The 25,034-nt window shown below is 36.6% G+C and overlaps 2 protein-coding genes across 2 annotated transcripts in view; one reads left to right on the plus strand and one right to left on the minus strand.

The window, feature by feature from the left end:
* Positions 1-7,734: 7,734 nt before the first annotated feature.
* On the minus strand, positions 7,735-20,780 carry rexo2 (RNA exonuclease 2). The gene is made up of 7 exons (XM_014971635.2): positions 20,467-20,780; positions 12,573-12,656; positions 12,414-12,491; positions 12,178-12,289; positions 11,621-11,729; positions 8,968-9,021; positions 7,735-8,017 (listed from the first exon to the last, which is right to left on the minus strand). The coding sequence occupies exons 1-7, from the start codon at positions 20,746-20,748 to the stop codon at positions 7,894-7,896; spliced, it is 843 nt and encodes a 280-aa protein (XP_014827121.2). The 5' UTR covers positions 20,749-20,780; the 3' UTR covers positions 7,735-7,893.
* Positions 20,781-23,102: 2,322 nt separating this feature from the next.
* hlcs (holocarboxylase synthetase (biotin-(proprionyl-CoA-carboxylase (ATP-hydrolysing)) ligase)) overlaps positions 23,103-25,034 on the plus strand; it is a 36,611-nt gene continuing 34,679 nt past the window's right edge. The window contains exons 1-2 of the mRNA XM_088012369.1: positions 23,103-23,511; positions 24,819-24,950. Of these exons, the coding sequence (XP_087868495.1) occupies positions 23,230-23,511; positions 24,819-24,950 (414 nt within the window). The 5' untranslated portion in view covers positions 23,103-23,229. The remainder of the gene's footprint in view (positions 23,512-24,818; positions 24,951-25,034) is intronic.

The following is a 25,034-nucleotide window of genomic DNA, read 5'->3' on the forward strand; positions in this document are numbered from 1 at the left end:
TGTGGCAATGGGTGCACGCTGTTCTGCTCTTTTTTTTCAGAACATGATTTGGTTTTGGTTTATCAATTTATATTGGGTATGATTTGTGTTTAGTTGAAAGTATAAGTAGTTAGAGTGCAAAAGAAATCTGCTTTTACATCTTTGTCTGTTTCTGTGGTTAGCATAACTGACATCCTCATGTTAACCAGTGCAGCCTCACATAAAGCGGTTTGATGTATTAGAGGAGTTTCTCTTTTGTTTGCTCAAGCTAAACACTTCCTAGTATTCTGTTTGATTGTCACAGTTTTATTGTAGTGTGTGTGTGTGTGTGTGTGTGCGCGTTTGTTTGTAATACCTTGTGGGGACGATTTTCCTGACATATACTACGTTGTGGGGACCAATTGCTCCTTGTGGGGACCGGAGCCTGGTCCCCACGAGGGGAAACCCTGTTTTTGGGTCAGGGGTCAGATTTAGGGCTAAGGTATGAATTGAGTTTTGGTTAGGGTTAGGTATGTGATGGATAGGGTTAGGAAAAGGGTAAAGGTAAGGTTTAGGCTGTAGAAATGAATGGAAGTCAATGGAAAGTCCCCACAAAGATAGCAACACAAACATGTGGGTGCGTGTGTGTGTGTGTGTGTGTGTGTGTGTGTGTGTGTGTGTGTGTGTGTGTGTGTGTGTGTGTGCGTGTGTGTGTGTGTGTGAAAGGTGAGTGTGAATTACCTAGACATGAACCAGATGTTTTACATTATTATTATTATATTATTATTATTACAGGATAAAATGTACAATTTGAGAAATTTTATAGTGTAATTTTATACTGTACTGTGTATATTGTACTTTATCCTTTTTTGTTGTTTTTTGTTTTGTTTCTCTTCTCAGTATTGTTCTCTTTCCTATACTAACAATGCAAATTCCACACTTGTGGATGTCCAAATTATCTGAGTCAGACCAAAAAACATTTCATTTTTGAAGTGGAAGCAAAAATATTTATAATCCTGATCACTCTTAAAAAGTAGAGTATATGTATAACGAAACAGGGAACATTAATTAGTACATTACGGTACTAATGTACCGTAATGTACTAATGTACTGTAATGTACTAATTGATTTATTTGTGTTAAAATATAAATAATATTTTAACACAAATGCTTATTTTTATGTTATCAAACCAGGTGGATGTTTTGTAAAATTGACAACTTCATGAAACAAAGTTTGACATGTCTAATACCTCACTTCCTTCCTTAGCAACTTAGTGGCCACATTGTGTTGTGTAATGTGCAAGCTGATGAGCAATAAAAGAACAGCCTACTTTGCTTTTTACTGCCAACTAAACAATATAAGACATTAGATTATTGCTTGATAATTCTTTTAGCAAACAGAAATTGTCATGCTATGTTTTTTCTCAGTTCTACAAAAGCTCTATTTCACAATAACGTGGCCTATTTGATAAATGCCTTAAATGTGGTGCAAGTGTTGCGAGGCGATGAAGGAACTTGAAACTAATATTTAAAATATGCAGGTATCTGTTTCAGAACAGGCAACTTTTTGAAGTAGGTACAAGCACCAGAGGTAATGTGAGCACACTCTAAAACATTTGAGCCGCATTTAGTTGTGTCTACTATCTTCTACTCTTTAAGTCAAATAAATTTTGTGAGTTCTAGATTTTGAATCAAAATGTGTATTGGTGAAAGATAAACTTACAAGTAAGTTATGTTAACTTTCTATTAATTTTGTCAGTCCTCTGAGAGTTGAACAAACTAGAGTTTTTAGGTTAGCACTTTAAAAAATTGAAAGAAGAAAACAAAGGAGTGGGAACTATTTCCCAGTGAGCTTAGCGGCATGTTTTTATATCCTGTGTGGCACCGTAAATGAGAAATATGTTACTTTTATTTGTTATTAAAGCAAATGTTCATTTTAATGCAGATCAAAGTTTTTAATTCATGGCATTTTACCAAATTCTACGTTGTCTGTGATTTTAGTGCCTATTGTAAAAGATAAGGCTGGTAAAATAAATAGCAAAGACAACTATCAGCCTATAGCTTCGGCCAGTACTTCATCAAAAGTCTTTGAGAGGACTCTGCTAAGTAAAATCGAGAAGTTTATAGCCACATCTGATAATCAGTTCGGTTTTAAACCAAAACTTGGCAGTGATATGTGCATCAAGGAAATCTTGGATTTAAACAAGAGACATGGTACCATAATTTTTGTGTGTTTTATAGATGCATCAAAAGCATTTGACCATGTTAATCGTGAAAAATTGTTTTATAAATTACATGAGAGAGGAGTTCCTAAATATTAATTAAGAATATTAGTGTATTGGTACAGACATGCTCACTAGAGCATGTCTGTAAAACTGGGAAACTGTATTGTCTTCTTTTTATGTGGGTAATGGTGTGCAGCAAGGCAGCATCTTGTCTCCTTCCCTTTTTAACCTATATTTGGATGATTTATCTAAACTGTTGAATCAATGTAGGACTGTGCTGTCGGGTTGGCAACAGAACCATCAACCACCTGATGTATGCTGAAGATCTTTTGATCCTTTGTCCATACAGTGCTAGTCTGCAGCAACTGTTAAGGGTTTGCTCTCAGTATGGGTTACTGTATAATATTAAATATAATGCAAAAAAGAGCAACATCATGATTGTCAAGAGCAAAGAAGACACTAAATTATCTTTCCCTGACTTCACACTGTCTGGCAGCATCTTCCAAGTTACTGATGAGGTGAAATATTTGGGACATTACAACACCACTGACCTGTCTGATAGAGACATTTACAGAGCGTTGTATTCAATATGCACAAGCTAATATGCTCTTTCGGAAGTTCTCCATGTGCTCAGCATCTGTAAAAACTGCACTCTTTAAAGCATATTGTACTCCGATGTATACTGCCCACCTGCCCATACTGCATTACAGAAAAAGCAGTATGCATAAATTTCAGGTCGCTTACTGTTCTGGTGAACTGCTAGGTAACCACTCCCCTCTGCCACTCCCTTTTTGCAGCTCCTCTCTGCCCGTTAGTGAGGAGAACCAGGTGGACTCAATCTTCTAGCAATCAGAGTGCAGCTACTTTTGGTGTGACTGACCTGTCACTCCTGTTTGAGAGCATGAGAAGCAAACAGCGCTGGTAGCATGTAAATTCAGAACTGTGTAAAAGTTTCTACAAACTGTGAAAGACAGCCGGTAAGCCTCACAATGCTGTTGCTCATTGCTGAATTTCATTGGAGCAGCAAATGAACTCTGATTATTGTATCAAATTGTTTAATCTTATTGAAGTCAAGCTAGTAAGTTAAAAAGAAAAAATACACTTGGTGTTTATTGGTTAAAGTAGAAAGAAAAAATGTTGGTCAGAATGTTTGTGGAAATATTTAACAAAATGTTTATAAAAATGCTAATTTATTTACTGCTGTTGAATTTTACTATAAAATATATATTTATTATACTTTTGAAATAACTGGTTTAAAGGGGTAGAAATCTGATTATTCACAATGTATTTATCTTGTTAATTTCAGAATGTAATAGATGTGTTTCTGTTTATTTTGAGGTTTTTCACCTATGGGCTGTGGGCTATGTGCTATGTGGACCATCATACAAAAAATAAAGATGAGTCAACTAAATTAAAGGCTCTTTGAGTGAAATCCAGTTCAAACTTCACAGTGGAAACTATCCCTTTCAAGTGGGGAATTGCACAGTAAACCTAACCTGAAAAAACTTGACACTTACTATGATGGCATGAGGATGCTCCTTAGGGTGCCACGATGGAGTAGTGCCAGTCAGATGTTTATAAATGCCAATGTACCAGCTTGCGCTGCTGTGCTTCAAAACATTGTGTACAGATGTGTAGGTTAACAGACCCTGTAAACATCATTCAGACTTTGACCAATCCTGTTCAAAGATTAGTGAGGTTCTTCTCTAGTTTGTGGAATCACTGGTGCCTTAGTTTATATGGCAGTGGATCATTATTTTATTTTTATTGTTCTTGTTTTTGTTCTGTTCCTTTTTTATGGACCATAATTGTCTAAATAAAGAGGATTGATTGATTCATTGATGCAAAGCTTGACGATAATGTCCTGTCATGTTCACACTAAATGTTTTTGAGCAGAATTTGTTGTGATGTATGTTTAATAAAATTCATTATCACATCAGAAATTTTGTTCATTCAATTTGAAACAATTAAAATTATTAAAAATAAAATGAGTAGTTATTTTAACTTGATAATATGAGTGAAAATCATGCAAAAGTGTGTGTGCTCTTTAACTAGGTGACAGCAGTTTTTTCTTGCATATTGAGAAATAATTATTTGGTTTAAATTGAAGCATTAAATTACAACTCACAATACAAGATTAATGAACTATTAAAACTTAAAAAAAACATTCAACAAGATGTGATTGTTAAATCTGCTTCATGAACTTTAATTTCTGAGTTAAAACCAATATAATTTTCCTGTCACTTTAACTGCATTTTCAAGGCAGCAGACTTTCATTTTCAAGTTAACCAACTTCAAATATTTTACAGTGCACCTATTTAAATCCTGGTGTATGTTATTCTGTTTCTATATTCTATTGACAATTGAACTGCCTTTTGGGGGTGTGAATATTCCCCTAAATATCACATATTTTGCACACTTCAAGGGAAATGAAATTTTGCCTGCATTGGGTGCTGGCAAAACAAAAGTCTCCACAGTGTAGATAGATTTTTGTACATGTGAGACCATTTTCTCACATGTTCAGAATGTTGGTACACAATGATGGTGCACTGCAGTGCAAACAAAAACAAGTCCGAAATCAAAGAGGAAGTGGCTAATTTTAATCAAGATCATTTTGAGGTTTTAATATGTTGTATTTTAACAAGTTATTTAACATTTTTAGTATCTACTTCAAACTTGGCTGATATTTTTAATGTTTGGGTAATTAAAAGCAATTGAAGGCTTAAGGCATTCAACATCAAGATATTTTAAGCAAATGTACAGTGTGCCTTTGTGTTGTGCAAGTCAGTTTACAACACTCCCAAGGATGGAATCACTGCTCTCTTCTTTAGACTGAAACATTGTGTTTTTCTTATTTTTTTTTTTTGCTGGTTACCAATTTAGTAAGTAGGGTATCCTTTTCTATATAGTGTTTAGGTGATCTAGAAAACTATTTCCCTTCGATATAAAATGAGAATTGTGAAATGTTATTGTCTGATATCAGCAAACATTTGAGTGACTAAAAAACCAGAAGAAATCTGCAAGGGGAAATCTGCTTTTTTACTAGCTTGAAGTTGCATACTACATACTAACTTTACTGGTTGCTCTAAATCCAACATATTATCCTGTGCAATTGTACATGTAGCTCCTTGCAAATGTTATAACTTCAATAAGTTTTTGGTGGGAATTTGAAGAGAATGCCAAAACTTAAAATGTTTTGGCATTTAAGGTTTTGGCAGATAAAGCCACCCCTATGTTAAAGGGGGGAACGGTATCTGATGGGTGAAATATGGGCATCAGATACCGTTCCCCCCTTTAACATAGGGACTGATGGGTGAAATATGGCCATCAGATACCATTACCCCCACTGTAAAACAGGGGGAATGGTATCTGATGGGTGATTTATGTACATCAGATACCGTTCCCTCATTTTACTACAGGGGGAACGGTATCTGATGGGTGAAATATGGGCGTCGGATATCGTTCCCCGCTTTAGGGGAAACGGTATCTGATGGGTGAAATATGGGCATCACATACCGTTACCCCCACTGTAAAACAGAGGGAACGGATTCTGATAGATTTATGTACATCAGATACCGTTCCCTCACTTTACTACAGGGGGAACGGTATCTGATGGGTGAAATATGGGCGTCAGATACCGTTCCCCCCTTTAGGGAAACGGTATCTGATGGGTGAAATATGGGCATCACATACCGTTCCCCCCTTTAATATTGGGGGAACAGTATCTGATGGGTGATTTTAACATAGAGGAAATGGTATCTGATGGGTGATTTATGGCCATCAGATACCGTTCCCTCACTTTACTACAGGGGGAACGGTATCGGATGGGTAATATTGAGCATTAAAATGCATTGCCCTGTTTTTAATTCATATAGCTCTATCTATCTATCTATCTATCTATCTATCTATCTATCTATCTATCTATCTATCTATCTATCTATCTATCTATCTATCTATCTACATAGATAAACATATATATATATATATATATATATATATATATATATATATATATATATATATATACATACATATATATATATATATATATATATATACATATATATATATATATATGTATATATGCATGTATTTGTTATCATTTTTATTATTATCATTATTATTAGTTTCACGCAAAAACGTGAAGAAAGTGTGACAACTTTGCCGAAACAGATTGAGCTTTCACAGTGTCCGTAGTTTATGTAGTTCTCCAGATAAGCGCGCTGAACAAGCGCGTGCTTTCTCAGTGCTCATAACGAGTATGCGCGTATTTTGCCGCCTGGGCAGCTGGTGCAGCTTGGGAAGAAGACGCAGGGGGAACCGTATCTGATGGGGAAACGCGGATCGACGTTAACACCCGTTTAGACCACCGTAGTTCGGAATCTGATTCTCGTCCTCTGGTTCGCTTGTCTCTCTCTCTTGCCCCTTCTCTCTGCAACTTTTCTGTTGGATTGTTGTCATAAAGGCAAATAGTGCCGAAAAAACTTATTTTAAAGAAAAAGACTACTGGCGTAATGTGCAACAATGCGGTATGATGTCGGCCCTTTTCCTCCATCCAACTGATCAGCGCCACTTTGCTGTTGAAGCTTCTAACCTGGCAGCTTTACGCTCTGATAAAAATACAATTTGACAACATCTGGAAACGAAGTTAAAGCTTCAATCTGAGGATCTGATAGAGGCGATCTCTGCCGCAGTCTGCATGTTGGTTCATCCCACAAAAAGAGCCGCTGCTGAGTCAGCGGAGCGTCCTGCTGCGCCTCGGGATGGAGCAGCAGCAGGTGGCAGCGCAGAATTTAACAGTAACTAACAGGATCCATTCATAATAACTTTGGGTTGTGATGCACAAACCAAAAGCACAGTTGAGTCTCTGGTCAGTGTGATAATTTGACTCCTATATGTGCAGCTGTCCAACATATCATCAGTTCTAGCCGGTGTTCGAGGGGGGGAAAAAAGTCACACCTGGCCTGGTGCAACTTTTCAGGCTTTAATCCGCTGCTGACGAAGAAGTCTGGGATGATGTTCTGTTTCTTATAAGTCTATTTCTGCATAAAAGACTTAAAGGTCAATATTTGCTGTGAATATAGTACAGCCTGTAAGTTGATGTGTAGTTCGCTTACGTTTCTATGGCATCACTGCGAGGAGTCGACTTCTACTCGACTTTTATCATTTTATAGTCCACCTTAAAATATATGAAGTCTATGTACATACATAATGACGCCCCCTTAACATTTTCGCCTGCCCCCTCATGTATCCATGGCTAGAATCGGCGATTATCAATATAGTAACAGGAACTAATGCACCAGCCCTCCATTTACATGTACAAATCCAGAGACTTGTTAGAAAAATGTAGTAATCTAGATGATTACTGGAACGCCGGACTTTATTGGTAATTTCACTATCAACTTAGCTTGTAATATACCACTTGTAAAGTTTGAATGTTCTCTTTAGAAATAATGATACAGATTGCCTGTTTCTTCAAATTAATTAAAAAGTAAAATACTGAGTGATTCTGCCTAAATTATATTTATGTTGAAATAATTTTTTCTGAAAAAAACATTTTTAGAGTTTTATTCAGTCCAACAAAACTTCAGTAGTACTCAGTATTACAGACAAAAAACAAACTAAATTGTAAAAGAAATTCCCTTCTTGAGAGAAATGTAACAAGAAAACAAAAATCCAACTGAAAGTATTTCAACAGTCTCATTGATGAACTAACTCTTTGTATTGCCACCATTTTCGACAATCTTGTGTTTCTTTTCCTCTGATGGTGCTTTGAAAATGCAGGCTCTGTAGTACTGCAGCTCCTTAATACTCTCCTTTATGTCATCTAAGGCTCTGGAAAAACAGAAAATGTAAGTGTAAGAGAGTTTTAAAGCGACCATTATTTGGTAAAGTATAACTTATACAGCTGAGAAAAACTTTGTGCTTAATCTTCATTCATTGTAGCGCATCACATCCCAATCCCACACCTCATATTTCACCCCTTATAGTGCAGTCAGTGTGCCACTGACTGCCGTCGCCATTACTGGGGGTTCATTTTATCAGCTTCCTTCCTGTTATGATCTTGTGACAATACTGTTGGCCCCTATTGCTGAATAACGTTAAAATTGACCCATAAACAGCAGCATGGATTATTAGTGCCGTAAAGAGAGTTCTACCGTGCGAAGAAGAATCTTCTATGCATGTGGTTTGCTTTTTTCTATTGCTAAGATTTAATATAAAGAAAATAAAGAAACTCACGAGTTTCTTTATTTTCCTCTACATTTGACATGTAATTGAATACAACTAATACTACACGTGCAGTTAAAGAGGAAAAGGTATAAAAATACATTAAATATGTCCTTAATCTTCCCATGACCTTAAGAGACAGGGTCATTTAGACCCATGAGTTCTTCTGTGCGCAGTCTGGCAGGATCAAACTGATCCTTTGTGCGCTTTTTTACAAGTTTTTTTGTGTATATGTGTGCATGTGCGTACGTGGTTTTGGAAACTGATGGTCTGAGAGGACAACTCCCAGCTTCCCCATTGTCTGACTGTGGCATTTGCTGCACTCCTCCTGAGCATTATGCTAACACCATGGGAGAGGCAAAAAATTTATTCTAGGTTTTAACTAAAGAGTTGTTAGTGAGAGTAGCCACAATGCACCTAGTACACCACTCAGAAGACTAGTCATTTATTTAATCTAAGCACACAGTAATACCTACTGAACTACAGCGCTGTGGTATTTTACATCACATTGATTTAATGAATGATAAAGCTGTAATTTCATGTTTGTTTTTATTAACCTGTGGGTTGCGCTCTTATGAGGTGCCATCTTGAATTCTTCTGGGAACCACCGTCTGTAAACATTCAGAGCAGAAGCAAAATCACATCATTCAGTTTTTTTAATATATCAAAACAAGATAATTCAAACACAGAAATTTTAATACCATAACCAGTTATGTTTTCATTCTTTGTAGTATTAGCAGAAAATATCACAACAGAAGTCAATTGAACAATCATTAAAAGAAAAACAGAATATAAATAAATGTTTTAAACTCAGGATCAGTGTTGTGTTCAAGACCACCTAACCCGAGACCAAGACAAGGCCAAGACCAAAGTGTATAGAGACAAGACCAAGACTTTTAGGGTCTGAGACCAAGTCAAGACCAAGACCGAGGGAAGTCGAGACCGAGTCAAGACCAAGACCAGCTACAGCTACATGACACAATAAAATGTAAAATATGATCAAAATTGCTTTTCAAAATAATCTGAAAGATCCATATTCCCATAAGAACACCCAGATATTAAATACTTAATATGTTTTACCAATATTAAATATTCTATTTCTGTGCTACAATGTATGATGGTCTCGTGCCATCCCTAAAAACATAATGCCCTGGGCATTTGCCCATATTGCTCATGTAAGAAACCACCACTGTTGCACCATTAAACATAGCAATTGAGGTAATGCCCTGACGGTAAATAACGCTCAACTATGATCACTGACCAAGGAGCAACAAGCAAGAAGTAACCAAGCAGAAGGCGCTCACCGTGACTGTTTTCACTCTCTATCCCAGTACATGAAGCCAGGCAGTCTGACACCATGGCAGACATTACAGCTGCCACTTTGAACAAAAACAATCAAAGAGCAATGTGCATGCTCTGTGTGCTCTTTCGTTCTTGTGTTTTAGTTATTTGTTAATTTAAATATCAACGTACATAATTAAATTAAATAATGATGCTGTGTACACAGAGCATTACAAGAACAAAGAACGGGTGTTCTGTCAGGTCAGATCGTCATACGCTTAGCACGTACTCACGGTGTTCTGTCAGATCAGCATACGTTGTCAGATAGTCGTACGCTTAGCTCAGACATGCATACGCTGTCATTACCATATGATTTTATTTAATCAGCAACATAGAATCATGACGTAGATCATTATACACTTGGTTATTAACAGTTGTATGGCATCCAGCTGCAGCCAGACCTGCTTTAAATACACTTTGAAACCACAACAACGCATGTATATCTATCTAGTTATCATATTATGTCATATTATAAACAATTTAATGACTTATTTTCGTCATAACTTGTTGCGTATACTGACAACTCCACTGACGGTCGGACTTCTTAATGCGCATGCTCTGGCATGGTACTCACTGCATGTATGCTATCCTGACAGCGTATGGCTATCTGATAGAACACCGGCTACATCTGTCAGACACGTCATTACCATAAGATTTCATTTAATCAGCAACATAGAATCATGACGTAGATCGTCATACACTTTGTTATTAACAGTTGTATGGCATCCTGACTTAGCGGTTAAGTGAGTTTTACACGGGTGTGTATTGTAGCTGACTCCAGCTGCAATACACACGTAGCAGAAACACGTAGTTGCTTGGATTTTAATCGGTGCATTTTGCATCCACTGAAAACAAAGATGTTAACAAATAAACTGGACAGTATGCTGTACGTTTTGTGATATTTTCACAGTTGCGGTCTCGACTGGTCTTGAAATAAAATGCCGAGTCCTCAGAGACCGAGACAAGACCGAGACCAAATGCGGTCGAGTCCGAGACGAGACCGAGACCATCAAAAAATGGTCTTAAGACCGGTCTCGAGACCAAGACCAACTTCGAGTACCACAATACTGCTCAGGATTTTGCCAAAATATGAGGTAAAAACCTCATATTGTATATAAGCGCTGATTAAAAAATCAGCGCTTAAAAAACAAAGGAAAATATCAAAGCCCTATCCTGAAAAAAGAAATAGAAGCTACCAATATTTGTGTTGTGGACTCTCATAACATGAAAACCAGGGTTTCATGATAATTGGTTGGTTTTAGTAATCACTTACACAAGCGATAAATTCTGAAGTATTGGTGCTTTAAGTGCTTTCCCCCACCGGGAAGCACTTTTACCTCATGACTGATAATACATGAGGTAAAAGGTAAGCACAGCTACCAGAGTAGATAGTGAGACTGACCTAGTCTCAGCCGCTTTTCTCTTGCACTGTAAAAGTCACTGCAAGTAAACCGCTCTAAGGGTTCACTGCCAAGTGAACCAAGACCAACCCCTTCCAGGCAGATCAGAATTCACAAAATTAACTTTCTCACCATGCCAAACACATTATGGTCAGTTAAGATGGACCGAACACTAATGTGGTGTGAAAGCAAGCTAAAGCTGCTGAAACCTGAATGACTTCAAGTACATCCCACATTTCAGTATGGGCCTTGTAATATGTATTGTACTTCTTACATTTTAATTGTTTTTTTTTTTGTTTTTTTATAATACTGCAAATTCAAGTGTTTTTGCTTGACTTCAGTTTCCTCAGCAAATCATCTCTACCATACAGCATTCTCAGTAAATTTGGGAGGAAATGCAACTTTTGATGTGTGTGAACAAGACTGAGTTCTGGAAGCTTCACAACTCATTGTGGGATCAAATCCTTACCTGCAGAGCTCTTTGATGGTGCTGACATCAATGATTCTGTAGTGAAGATGGTACATGAATTGTGGCATGTACTTGTCCAGGAACCTTTTGTCTGCATGCACAGAGTTGCCTGGAGAAGAAATAATAAAACATGAATATTAAGGCCTTGATGCAACAACATGATAGCAAGACAAATTCTCCCTCTGATGAGGGTAAAACGTAACACACAACAAGACGACATTTAGCTGTGAGCTAAAGTGGTGATCTGTTTTTTAAAAGAGTTATTATTAGATGTACCCATTATTAATTTGGTCACTGGTCAGACGATTTATGTTGAACACATTTACCATACTGAGTATGATGCTGAAATAGTTCAGTAGAATCATACTCTGTGTAGTTCTCATGCATTCTGACAAATACATTCAGAGCTGTAAACACAAGCAAAGTTGTTCCACACCACAACACAGCACACTCGTGTATGAGTCACTTAACACAAGTGTGTTTCTATAGCTTTTCTGGACAACCTACAGTAATGTTTACATGAATCTATGAATAGTTACACAGTGGATTAAACTTACCGGCAAGGGGGCATTGTCCAGGTGGAGTGTGCTGCCTGACAAAGGACAGAAATTCATACTCTGCTTGTTCCAGGGTCATTTTACTGTTTAGAACAGCCTGGGTCAGTCCTGACTGATACAAACAGATAAAGTAGTAGAGCAAAGCAGCAAGTATGACACCATTCACAGAAATGCCTGAATGAATGGATGAAAAACACAAACCAAGTGCTAAATGACAGTTTGGGATGAGTTTCTACCTTTCCATGATGCTCTTTACACCAGTCCGACATTCCATCCAGAAGCTCGTCTGGTTGGTTGATGATCATGGATGGTCCCTAGCAAGCAACAACAAATGACCTTCATTTCCAAGACAAACTGAAGTCATCACACACTGAAGCACTTATTGTTTGCATTACCTCTGCTATAATGTTCAGATCAGAGTCTGTGATGATGCAGGCCATTTCAATGATTTGGTCCTTCTCAACATCTAAACCTGTCATCTTTAAAGAATAAAAATAGAACACATTAAAAAGAAAAACTCAAATGTGTCATAGTTTAGTCTCCGACTTTACTTACGTTTTTAACAGAACAAATATCTTTTGAGCAGAATTTAATGAGGGATTTTCCATGGCTTATATTAACATATAACCCATGCATGTTTGAAAGCGTCCTTTTCTGAAATGCTTTGTTTTACTTGAGATGTAACAGAACACAAACCTTTCAAAAAACTTGTTTCTGCCTCCCCATGGTACACAAAATTTTTCCAGAAGTATTGGGGAACATCACAGTGTGATAGGGTTTTATGTTCTCTTTGCTCAGTAGTTGTTATGGTCTTCCAACTCTCCCATGGATGCAATCTTTGCCAATACTTTTATTGCTGAATCATAAACTCTGACCTAAAACTGATCAGGTGAGCCTGTAGAGCTTTATGTCTGGTCCCAATACTTGCACTACACCCTATCCCTCTCTGTGAAGTGTGCACTCAGTCAAAGTGAACATAAGCGTTCAAGTGTGCAGGTTACAAGCATGCAAAAACTTGAGAATTGGGACAGTACACCTCTATGTCCCAACTTGGACTTTCAAAATGGCGGGAGCGGTCACCGTTTTGGCACTTGTGCTGCTAAAAAGTATACCTACAACAACAACAAACACATTTTTTAATGTACCATATAGGTATTTTTGCTTTCCAAAGTCATAGCAGGAGATATTTGGCTGTTCAAATGTGTTTTGTTATGACTTGTTGAATATGGAGCAAAATTTGATAGCATTCAGTAGAGTACAGTAGAGTGAAACAAAAATGATTTCAATACTTTTGTTTGAAACTGATTTTGTTTCAAACACAAAATCAGTTTGAAAACTGATTTTTCAACAAAGAGCTAGCACAGTGAACACTGCCATATTTCTAACAGCAACTTTTTATTGTATAATGATTTTGTCAAAGAAATTGCCTTTAATTGTCTTAAAGGCAATCCCTCCAGCTATTATTCAGCTAATTAATGGTATGATTACATATTCGGCTGTTACTCCAAAAGAACTCTGATTACAAATGGTGGTGACTCTGTAAACAAAATGTAATAATAACTTCATAAGGAACACAATGATGTCAATTTTCTCCCCATATTCCTTGAGAAGAAAATATTTGTTTAAAAAATATCTCTCTTAAAAAATTAATCCACTTTTTTCCACTTCCACAAAAAATAAAGAAATTCATTTCAAAATTACATAAGTTGAACTTATAATGACTTTCTGAAAGAGAAATTCAATATAAATACCAATTCTTGTGCACTATGTGACTCAGGTATCAAGACAGCAGAACCAATTTTTTAAATTGTAACATAAATGTTTTTGGAAAGACTTTCAAAATTGAATATTGTTTAAAAGATCTATTCCTCTTTCACATTTTGATATAATAAAAGTTGGTCTAACAGGGGATGAAGAGTCAAATTATGACATTAATGATTTAATCCTCTGGCTAATATGTTATTCATAAATGCAACTTTTTAAAATTTAACCACATTTTAAATTTCTTTTTAAGTGAAATATATTTAATGAAATTTTATTTAAGAAAGTGCACAAAAGCCCAAACTTCCTTTGGATTCTTTATATTTAGCTTAATTTAAGATTTGAAATTCCTCTTGCACTTGTAACATTTTCTATCTTACTTCTGTCTTATTGTTAGTTTGTGTGACTATTATTTTTTTAATTATTTTTTCTGTTCAACTTATGTCATACTTTTCTGTTACTCGTATATGCCTTGTCATATTATTTCCTTAAAAATTTCAATAGATCAAAAATAACTATTGCCACATTTCCACCTTTAAATTGAAAAAGTCACATGCAGTGATGAATTGTAGGCAAATACTTTGCTGAAGTCTTTCTGGACATGTGTAAACAGGGCGCAAAGTGGGCGGGTTTAAAGACCCATAGACAGCTCCAGATAACTGTGCCAGTGGTGCCCAAACTCGGTCAGCTTCCAAGGGCCTGTTTTCTGTTTATCTGTGCTACCCATATATCGATGGGTTAATCAGGACAAAATACGTTGTTTTGTGGGCTATTTTGTCCATCCATCCATCCATTTTCCGTCACCCTTGTCCCTCAGTGGGGTCGGGAGGGGTGCTGGTGCCTAACTCCAGCTCACGTTCCGGGCGAGAGGCGGGGTATTTTGTCCCTATATTTTAAAATATTTTAGTAATATTACTCTCTTTTTTAATTATTAAACTTTGCTAAGTAGATGTTGGTAGCAATACTATGTGGGATTAAAGCTGTGTAATAGTCATGTAATATTAGTGTATATTAATCATATCCTATCATTTCAGAAACTCAGTGACCTGTGCAGTTCGGTGGACACATTTTGACTGCGCTGTATCTGATAACAGACATACAACGTATTAATGCGCAAAAAAGAGTTGCGGTGATCTGTATTTGTCCATGTTTAATTTAATTCCAATTAAAATGTTTCCCCTGCCTGATAATTTATTCTTAATAACACCTTTGTATTAAAAATATTTTTTAACAGGTAGGATATTCTAGTAAAAGGATTAGTGCATACATCTATAACTCTTCATTTTAAACAGGTAAAATATTCAGATGAAGGAAGTGATCAGATGAAGGTCTTGTCATGTATATAACTTGTTCCAATGCTATGCTAAGCATAACCCTTAAGCTTCCACTTCAGTCCCGTCACTCAAATAATGTTATCCAATGTATTTATGATTAACACAACCCGCTATAGTTTTCTGTTTGTAAAAATGACGGTAGCAGTTTTGGACGCGTAGCACTGACAGATAGTCTTAACTATCTATCTGTACTACGGTAGGAAAATCTGACGAGGTAGCACCGATAGTCAGAACACCGGTCTTGTGCGAAATTCTGTTCCCCTGGTAAAATCTGTTCCCCCCGTGTTGGAGTGCACACTGCAGCTAGAGAGGTGGATTCAATCATTGAGAATTTGGCAAATAATGAGCAACTTTTTCCAAAATCACAGGATTTGTTGATGATGAAGAGAGGAATAAAAGACTTGCTGGTAAATTAATTTGTTTTTATGAAATGTAGTGAGAACAGATTATTTGAGGCAGCTGAAGTATCCCTCCCTGGCTCTCAAAACTTTGGCAAATAAAGAGTAACCATTTCCACATTCTCAATGTTTATCATGTGTGATAGTATGTTTGAGCTACCAAAAATTAGCAACTACAAATTTCTTTTATCCAGTAACCTGTCATATTTAACATTGGAACGGGATTTTCCAGAAAGTCTACACTATCATCTTTTCAGGAAGACTGTGCGCTGCTGTCAGCCAGCCTCCCTCATCTTAAATTAGCAATAAAAAATTATAAATACACACAATGCATTGGAAAACTGTTTGGTCACTCACTTTTTTTGTCAGATTTAAGTGACAAAAGTAGGAAAAAGACCGATTCTCTTGCTGATTAAAAAAACAACACAAGTCAATGTAAGAAGAACTCCACACAAGACCTTGTTTATTTATTTTACAATTTTGTTATTGCTTCTTTTTTTAACAGCAGCTGCCGATTAAACAGAATGTTACAACCTTGACATGATTATATGAGTTATTTTACCGAGAAATCGATCAGAAGCACCAGGAAAATGAGCTGCCCCAGCTGCCTCTCTAGCTGCAGTGTAGGCTCCCAACACAGGGGGGAACAGATTTTCACAGGGGAACAGAATTTCGTAGAAACCTCTTTTCTGACCATCTGTGCTACCTCGTCAGATTTTGTCACTGTACCACGGATAGACAGCTAAGTCTGTCGGTGCTACGCATCCAAAACATCTACCGTCATGTTTACAAACCAAAAACTATAGTGGGTTGTGTTAATGTTAAATATATAGGATAACATTATTTGAGTGACGGAACTGAAGTGAAAGCTTAGGAGTTATGCTTAGCTTTGGAACAATTTACATAAATGACGAAATCACAAGAATATCACTTCCTTCATCTGAATATCCTACCCGTTTAAAATGAAAAGCTAAGCATGCACTAATCCTTTTATTGTTGTGTATTCTGTCTTTTCCTCTATCTCTTTTATCTGCTTACATGCACACGCAGTAGCTTACATAACCATGTTTATGTGTGACTGTCACCAGTCATACATAAACAGACTGAAACTGATTAGACTACTGTTTAGGGAGGGTACAGATTGCACAAAAGAATAAAAAGCTAAACTCGCGTTACAATCTTTGTCTCACTTGGTTCCATCCATAAGGTGTGCTAAGTATGGTCCAGCGCTGGACGGTCAATGTAACTCTGTATCTGTTCCATTTGTATGACATGTATGGCTTGTAACATTTGATCATTTTTCGATATTAAAGCTTGTTTTTATATATAACCAAATCTCATTATTTCTTAAGGTAATTTACACTGAGGGGTTCTAGTCGGGCCCTGAAACTGGTTAATGAACCTGGGTGGTGCACAGAGACAAAAATGAATGAACTCCAACAATTAGAATATTCTATCTTTTAAAAAAATATTTTAAATACAAAGGTGTTTGTAAGAATAAAACAGTATCAAACAGGGGAAACAGGTTTTGATAGGAATTAAATTAAACACAGACATCTACAAACTAATCATCACAACTCTTTTTTGCGCATTAATACGTTGTATGACAGACTTTATGAGATGCAGCGCAGCCACAATGTGTCCACCGAACTGCGTAGGTCACGGCGCACCTGAAATTATAGAATATGCTTACACTAATATTACACTGCTATTCCACAGCTTCAATCTCACATAGTATCACTACCATAATCTATTTAGCAAGGTTTGATTTTAAAAAAAAGTGTAATTAAACTGAAATATTTTAAAGTATAGGGACAAAATAGCCCACAAAACAACATATCTTGTCCTGATTAAATGCCAAACAATGACTTGTTTACAGAAGTAACGGCATTGTAGACGGCAAAGCCATTTATAAATATATTTTCAAGCTGCCTGTTATCTAAACTAAAACCATGAAGTAATACAGCAGCTTAATGAAAGCCAGGTTTAAAATAAATAAAACTTACCGTAATATTTGATGAAATAAAACACATGAAACAAAAGTTCCATAGGTAGGATGTATTTATAAGAAATCTGCTGAGTAGCATCTATGTGCTATGTGCATTACCATGAGGTAGGACAGATTCATGGGTAGCACAGATAAACAGAACACCTGCCTTTAAGACCCACTTTGGGTATCACTGCACTATGCCTTCAAACCCTTCAATTTGCACGAGCATTGGGATCGGGCCTTAGGTGAGCTGTTGTTGGGTAACGTTCGTAGACCAACTACTCATGGGAAGGTTCACCACTGTTCCACGTTTTCTCCACGAGTGGATAAAGCTTCTCAGATGTTCTCTGGAGTCTCAAAGCCATTAAAGAGGGTTTTAGCACTTTCCATATTAGCAAAACTTAATGCATTTGTTTCTAATCTAATCTCCGTTGTTTGAGATTATTTAGATAGAAATAAACGTTGGTATATATCAGACTGTGTGCAACATATTTTATGGGAAGGACCTCGCTTCAGCAAACAGAAAGGGGAAGGGACGGACTACTGTCAGTCTTATACCTTATTTGGAAATGGGACCATTGCATCCGGAAGTAAAGGGGGTGCTGTTTCCTATATTATTTGTGGTCTCCCATTTTTTTATTTTCTTTTTAAATGTGTGATATATCTTCACCTTTAGGAAGGAGTTCCACTCTCTGCATGTATTTGAACTTGTCTCTTATTTACTTCAGCACATCTCACAGTTAACAAATTTTGTAGCTTTCTGTGTACTTCTAAATCTGCTTGTTGGAGCCTATTAAAAATTAGATTAATTTATTTTTTGCTAAATTGTTAATTTTCGCAGATCTAAGTTTATGTGAATGGTAGATCTATTGTTGTATATTTATTTATGTATTTATTTATTTGTTTTGCTTGGTCCCTCCTCCTCGTCAGTCAGCCTCCTGCAGTGATTAACAGGCAGAAGCAGCTGCTGGGGTTGATCTGATTGTTTGGTGAAGGAGTGAGGAGTGAAAAGGTTTTTGTACCACAAATTAACATTTATATTTGAAGTCAACGCGGAGATTATTTTTTGTTTCTTTTATAAGCAAAAGAAACCCCTTTGAAACAAGAAAAGTCTCCGCGAGTGCTTTTTATTTTTTCTTTGAGTGAGTCGAAAACCTCCTCCTAAAAGACTACTCTTGCATTTTTGTTTCTTGGACTTTCTTATGATGCAAGAGTGGCCATAACACTGCTCCTAACTCACATCTTTTCATTCCTGCTACTGCCTCTAGTGGCGTTAAAGTTAACGCAACTAATATAATTGCATTACTAATTCAGAATACCACAAAGTTTTTATTATTAATTTTTAATTTTCTTGTAGAGCTAATTAAATTACCTAAACAAGACCCCAAAGTAGTTCCAGTTTCTCTCAATGGCCAATCTGTTGAAACTGTGACAAATTTTAAATACCTTGGGTCATTCCTGGAAAGCCAGCTCAACTTTGCTGAAAACACTGAGTATATTTCTAAGAACTGTTCTTAGAGACTATCTATCTTTCAATAAGACCTAGTGATCTTGGGGTCACCCAACTAGAGCTTGTGTAGAAGACTATGTTGAGTGTTTTAACTTTTCATCTCTTCGGCTGATTTGGTTGCATGAGCTGCAGAATCACTGACAAACTTTTAAGAGTACTTTGAATGGCAGGTAAAATAACCCTGTCTGAACTGTTTGCTGAAAGAACATTTCAGCAGATAGTATCCATCCTCTTTATTCATCAGTTTGAATCTCTAAGCTCCCGTTTCCCTTGGGTACCTAAGAACATTGATTAGAAGTCATTTATTGACAGTGCAATAATCATTTTTAACCAAACTGAATGTTAACATTTACCTATAGCATCCTAAGGCTTTTACTCGATGCACAAACTGTTGATATTGTGGTTCTATGAATGTGTTTTATTTTATAGTTTTAGAAAATTTCCACCTCAATAGACTAAATAGTTTCATCTTATTTTTTCTTATATGTAAGACAAACAAAAAGATCTCCCAGAATAATATACATGGCACAAAATAAGCAAAAACGTCAATTTCTGCTTGCATCTGTTTAACAACCCTGTGAATCATAGTTGATCATGTTGCTTTTAATGTCTCCTTATGTTTTATATTCCTCCTATAATTGATGAAGATATATGGATATTATTTATAATATATAAAGGTCTTGTTTATCTCATTTACTTAGCTCAACATCCTTAACAAAATGAAAAAATATTGTTTTATAAGACAATTTATCTTTTACGGTGCCAGTAATGCAGGAATTAATAGCAAATAATAAACATTTGGTAATGTAATTATATTAGTTGTGTTACCACCCCCACGCCACTAGAGTCAGTAGTAGACCCGAAAAGATGCAACGAAAGAGCAGATTTAGAAGTACACAGAAAGCTACAGAACTTAAGAACTGTGAGCTGCGCTTAAGTAAATAAAAGAGGGAAATTCAAATACATAATGAGAGTGAGACTCCTACCTAAAGATGAAGATCACAGATTTCAAAAGAAAATAAAAACGGGAGACCGTAGATAACATAGGAAATAGCGCCCCCGTCACTTCCGGAGTGCAATAGTCCCATTTCCAAATAAGGTACGAGACTGCCATATGGTCCATCCCCGCCCCTTTCTGTTTGCTGCAGCGAGGTGCACTTGTATTTTCTATAAAATCTACTGAAATCCACCTCCATATTTGAGCTTTTAAGTCTACATCTCATTTTATGTGAGCCTTTTTACATAACCAGAGTTTCTAAAGCCTGACCACATAAATGCCATGAGCAACAGACTTGCCTCCAGGTCCACCCACACCATCCTCTGTGACATTGAGCTGGAACACATGCTGATTCTCCTGTCCAACTGAACAGCTGAAACGCAACCAAGTGATGAAAAACAGCTAAGAGCAGCTTCTGGATAAACAAAGCCCTTTTGCACAGCTCCAGCGCGCTGCTGCAATCCTTTAGTGCGGTGTGAACAACAGTGTCTGGAAAAGAACGAAGGCAAAAACGATTTCTTCCCGCATCCCAGTTTGAACCTAGCTAAAGTCCACGCGATGTTCCGTGACAGAGTGGTCATGCTAGAAAGTTCAACTTCTTCTTTCCGGTCCAGACAGACGGAAAGCGCACCGCTGGACTACTGCTGCCACCCTCTGTTCAGACAGAGGGTGACAGCAGAGGCATTCTTCATTTCTATTCCAGAAATAGAGGCTGCCTATTTCTGCAATAAAGTTTGATTATAACCTCTGATTTTTCTTAAGCTATCCGCTGATTTCATATAATATGTCGTATACATTGAATCAGAAAAGTTTAGGAACTAAAGCTTTAACTATTTTCCCTATATGAGGATACAAATTTGAAAACAAAGGCCCTACTTTTGATATAAAATACCTGCTTGGTACAAAATACCAAGTCAGCTCAGAAGTTGGAAGTAGAGCATCTGATGGATACAGTGGTGGAATAACTATAACTATAAATGCATAATTCATCATGTCACACTGCAGTGGCGGCGCTATAGCTCCCCCATAATATAGCACCCCCATAAAATATTAGATTTAATATTACTTTTTTTTCATCTGATTTTAACATTACTTATATAAAGTTGTTGCGGCATTTTCATCAAAAGACACAAAATAAAAATAAATTATTATATACTGAGTTAAAAAAAACAACAACAACAACATCCCACAAGAGGATTTGAACTTTGTCTATTCATATTATCACTTCCAGGAAACAATTGACATGATGCCAGATGTAGCGGGGCGCAGGCGGTTGCCACGGCATCGGGGTGTGCTTAAACGACAAAGATAGAGAGAGTAAAAAGATACGAGTGATTTTGAGTTGATCACCTGTTCGGGTTGTTTTACCTTTGTTTATCTTTGCTGTGGCGCATTACAGCCACTGTAGTTTCTGAACGTTCAATAAACGACACACTTCACCACATTCAGATCTGTCTTCCACCCACATGTCTTCATTATTCATTACCTTGTTAGTATGAGTATTCACAACAAACATAAAATAGGACAAATATATTTCATTAAGTTTTAACAAACAAATGGCTTCTACCGCGATACTTATGTGAAATTAAATTATATCCCAACTTCAGAAAATTTGCCTTTATCTTTACAGAGCTCTGTGGTTCCTCCTATCAGTATGTAGTTTCTCATATTGAGGTCATCAAACCAAATTTCAGATCTACCATAACTGACTCACACCTGCTGACCAGAACCAACTTCTGACTGAGAAACCAGTTACCTCCTCCCAGTGTCAGAATGAGGAAGAAACTGCACTAGGTTTTCTATCACTTTATTATTTCTGCTATAACTAATGTACGTTCACACAAAAAACAAGTCAACAGAGTTTAATTTACAATTTTTATGTCTTTGCGTCATGATATAGATCTCAGCTGGCTGGTGAGAGAAAAAGTAGATCTTGGTCTCAAAAAGTTTGGGCACCCCTGCTTTAGATCATTACTTATTGCTGAAAAACAAGTAAACAACACCTGTCACTGAAGAATATCTATATAATTACATCAAAAGGTAAATTGTATTGCTTTTCAGAAAGAACCATATGGACTTATTTGATTAATAATTAGCTTGTACTGAGGGTGACATTTGGTTATGGTCTTTCAATCAGTTACAGAGAGTAATCTGAAAAAAAAACAGAGTTGTGTAATAAATACAAGTCTCAAGAATTTGAGCTATCTTACTATTATACTGTATTTCTAGCCAGTCTGTCGTTTCTTACTCCACCAGTTAAGTCACCTGCTAGTAATATATATTACTGAGAGAAACAGAAGGGAAGAAATAATAAAGATCAGATTAAGAGTAAGTCATACTTATTTAACTGACATTTTATATTTAATAGGGAGGAAAAATAATGATAAATGTGAAGGATGTGGAGAGAAAGAAAATGTAGAACACTGATGAATTGTAAAACATATGAACCTGAAAGGGAGAAATTGAGAAGAATGGTTTGAATGACAGGTCAAGAATGGAGCCTTAAAGGAATATTGGGAAATTAAGGGAAACATATTGGATATTTACAGATTAAGGAAAGCACTATTTATTAATCTTCAGAATGCAAAATTAAAAATGTAAAGTAGTGTTGCTACACATTCCATTCCAGTAGATGGCGGTAATGTACATCAGTAAATTGCTTGCCAACCGCCATTAAAAAGAAGAATAACAAGAAGAAGAAGAAGAAGAAGAAGAAGAATCTATTAAAACATGCTGTTTATGTTCTCTCTTTAATGTATTTACGTAATGTTATGGTGATGTATGTATGTATGGTGATCTCAATAACCCCCTGGCTGTCCTTTAACAACAATGTATGCTGTTTGTACTGTTATGTATTCTGTATGTCAATAAAGATCTATTTAAAAAAGAAGAAAACGTCACCTGGTAATAAACACCAGAAGAAGAGTAGGCGGACTTTGCTTCGCTTCCTTTCAAGGTTATGGCGGTAGAACTCTGTTTCTGTGGGCTTAGAGACTGTAGATTTGGATTGATATCATTGAAGGGAATCAATATGATTGCAAAACTTAATAGAAAAGCGGTTCATGGTGGATAAAATGTTAATAACTCTGTGTTACGTCTATATGTGGGTCCGTTTTCACAAGTGTTACTCGGTGCTGATCCGCAACAGTCTGTCCAGGCTGAGAAGCAGGAAGAACAGCCTCTGTCTCAGCTTCTGTTCCGGCTCCAACTCGGGCTCTGCGCACCCCACAGCAACGCCCCCAGGACTCCACACAGCCGCTCCACATTCCCAGCAGCTGTTTCCTCCCGAGGATAATGTTTTCCTCCAGCTCGGAGACAAGGCCGTCTATGTCACGGAGGCTCAGGTTAGACATGTGAGCTTAGCTGGAACACAGGTCGCTTTCTGCCCCCATCTTGTTCTTGAGAGGGGGAGGAAACACGCAAGAATATTCTGCTTTCATGGAACACAGCAGGTGGAGAAAGTAAAATGTGTTTTCCAGAGGGGTCTGGTTCACAAGATTAGCCCAGAAAATTCAGTACTTCAAAATTTAAACTTATAAGTTTACCAAACTTTTTACAGAGCAAATCAATGTCTTCGTAATGCTCAGGTTATTTGGTAATCGTCAAAGGTTTAGAGATTGTGCTGAAATTAGCGCCAAAAAATCCAAACGCATTATTTTCATTGAATATTGGTATTTGTTTTCATATTTATGTAAATACTGATGGCTCATTGACCATGAAAAATCCCGAGTCACTTCAGACATATTTGTTGCTGTAGATGCATAAAAAAATTGGAATGAAAAAAACTGGAAAGCTGGAATGATTGTTTTCAGAATTTTCTGCTTCTTATCTGTAGTTATTTGTTCACATACACCACATTCAGATCTGTCTTCCACGCGTTTCATATGTCTTTATTATTTGCTTAAACCCCTGTCACTGCATACACGATAATGGTTCTATACAGGCACCTTTTCTTGATTGTTTTTAATACTGTTTTAGGCTTTTGGCTTTGGTTAAATCCTAAACATTGATGAGGTGGTTATTGTTTCATCTTTACAAAAAAAAAAGATCACTTATGAAGAATAATTGTTGCTTAGTAGCATGCATTCATAATCCATTTTTTTTTATCATTTGGACTTAACTTTAAAAACATTCCCATGTTTGTAGTCTGATTCAAAGGCTATTAGACTGTTGCATATACCCTGAGTTGACTTAAATCAGTTTATAGAGATAAACCATCCACTTAGCTGTGTAGAGAGGCTGCTTCACTTGGACAAGTTGATACAGTTGCCATGTAAAACACATTAATACTAGACTTGAAATTTTGTTGTCATTTGTTGTAATGGAAATAAATGTATTACCTATTAATATCTGGTTGTCACAAGCTACAGTGTCTTTACAAAGCTATTCACATTTGAGTTTTTTTTTTTTCAAAACCCCGATTCATTTTTCTTCCTCTTCTGTTGGAAGCCACTTTGTTGTTGGTGTGTAAACATTAAAACATGATAAAATACATTGTAGGTTGTAGTTGTAACACCACAATCTCTGAAGATTTAATGGATGTGAATTGTTTTGCAAGGCTCTGGTCAGTTTTTCTCTGGCAATGTGTCTACACTCACTTGCCAAAATTCTGGAATAATCCTCATTATTCCTTCCTGTGATGTTCCCCCAGGAGTGTGATGACTTCAGCCAATGGACTGTTCTTGGATCCTCTTTAATTGATGCTCAACAAATAGATAATATTTCATTCATAATAGAAGCTGCAGAGAACCAAGTGGGATATCCTCCTGCAACAAATAAGCAAGTAAGCTCCAATTTAAAAGTTGCATGACAAGAACATGTGGACAAGTAGGTTACCTGAAAAATTAATTTAAAGGGTTAAGAAAGT

The sequence above is a fragment of the Poecilia mexicana genome, unplaced genomic scaffold (genome assembly GCF_051168715.1).
Source record: "Poecilia mexicana isolate PSO_F unplaced genomic scaffold, ASM5116871v1 scaffold_14, whole genome shotgun sequence".
NCBI classification, from domain to species: Eukaryota; Metazoa; Chordata; class Actinopteri; order Cyprinodontiformes; family Poeciliidae; genus Poecilia; species Poecilia mexicana.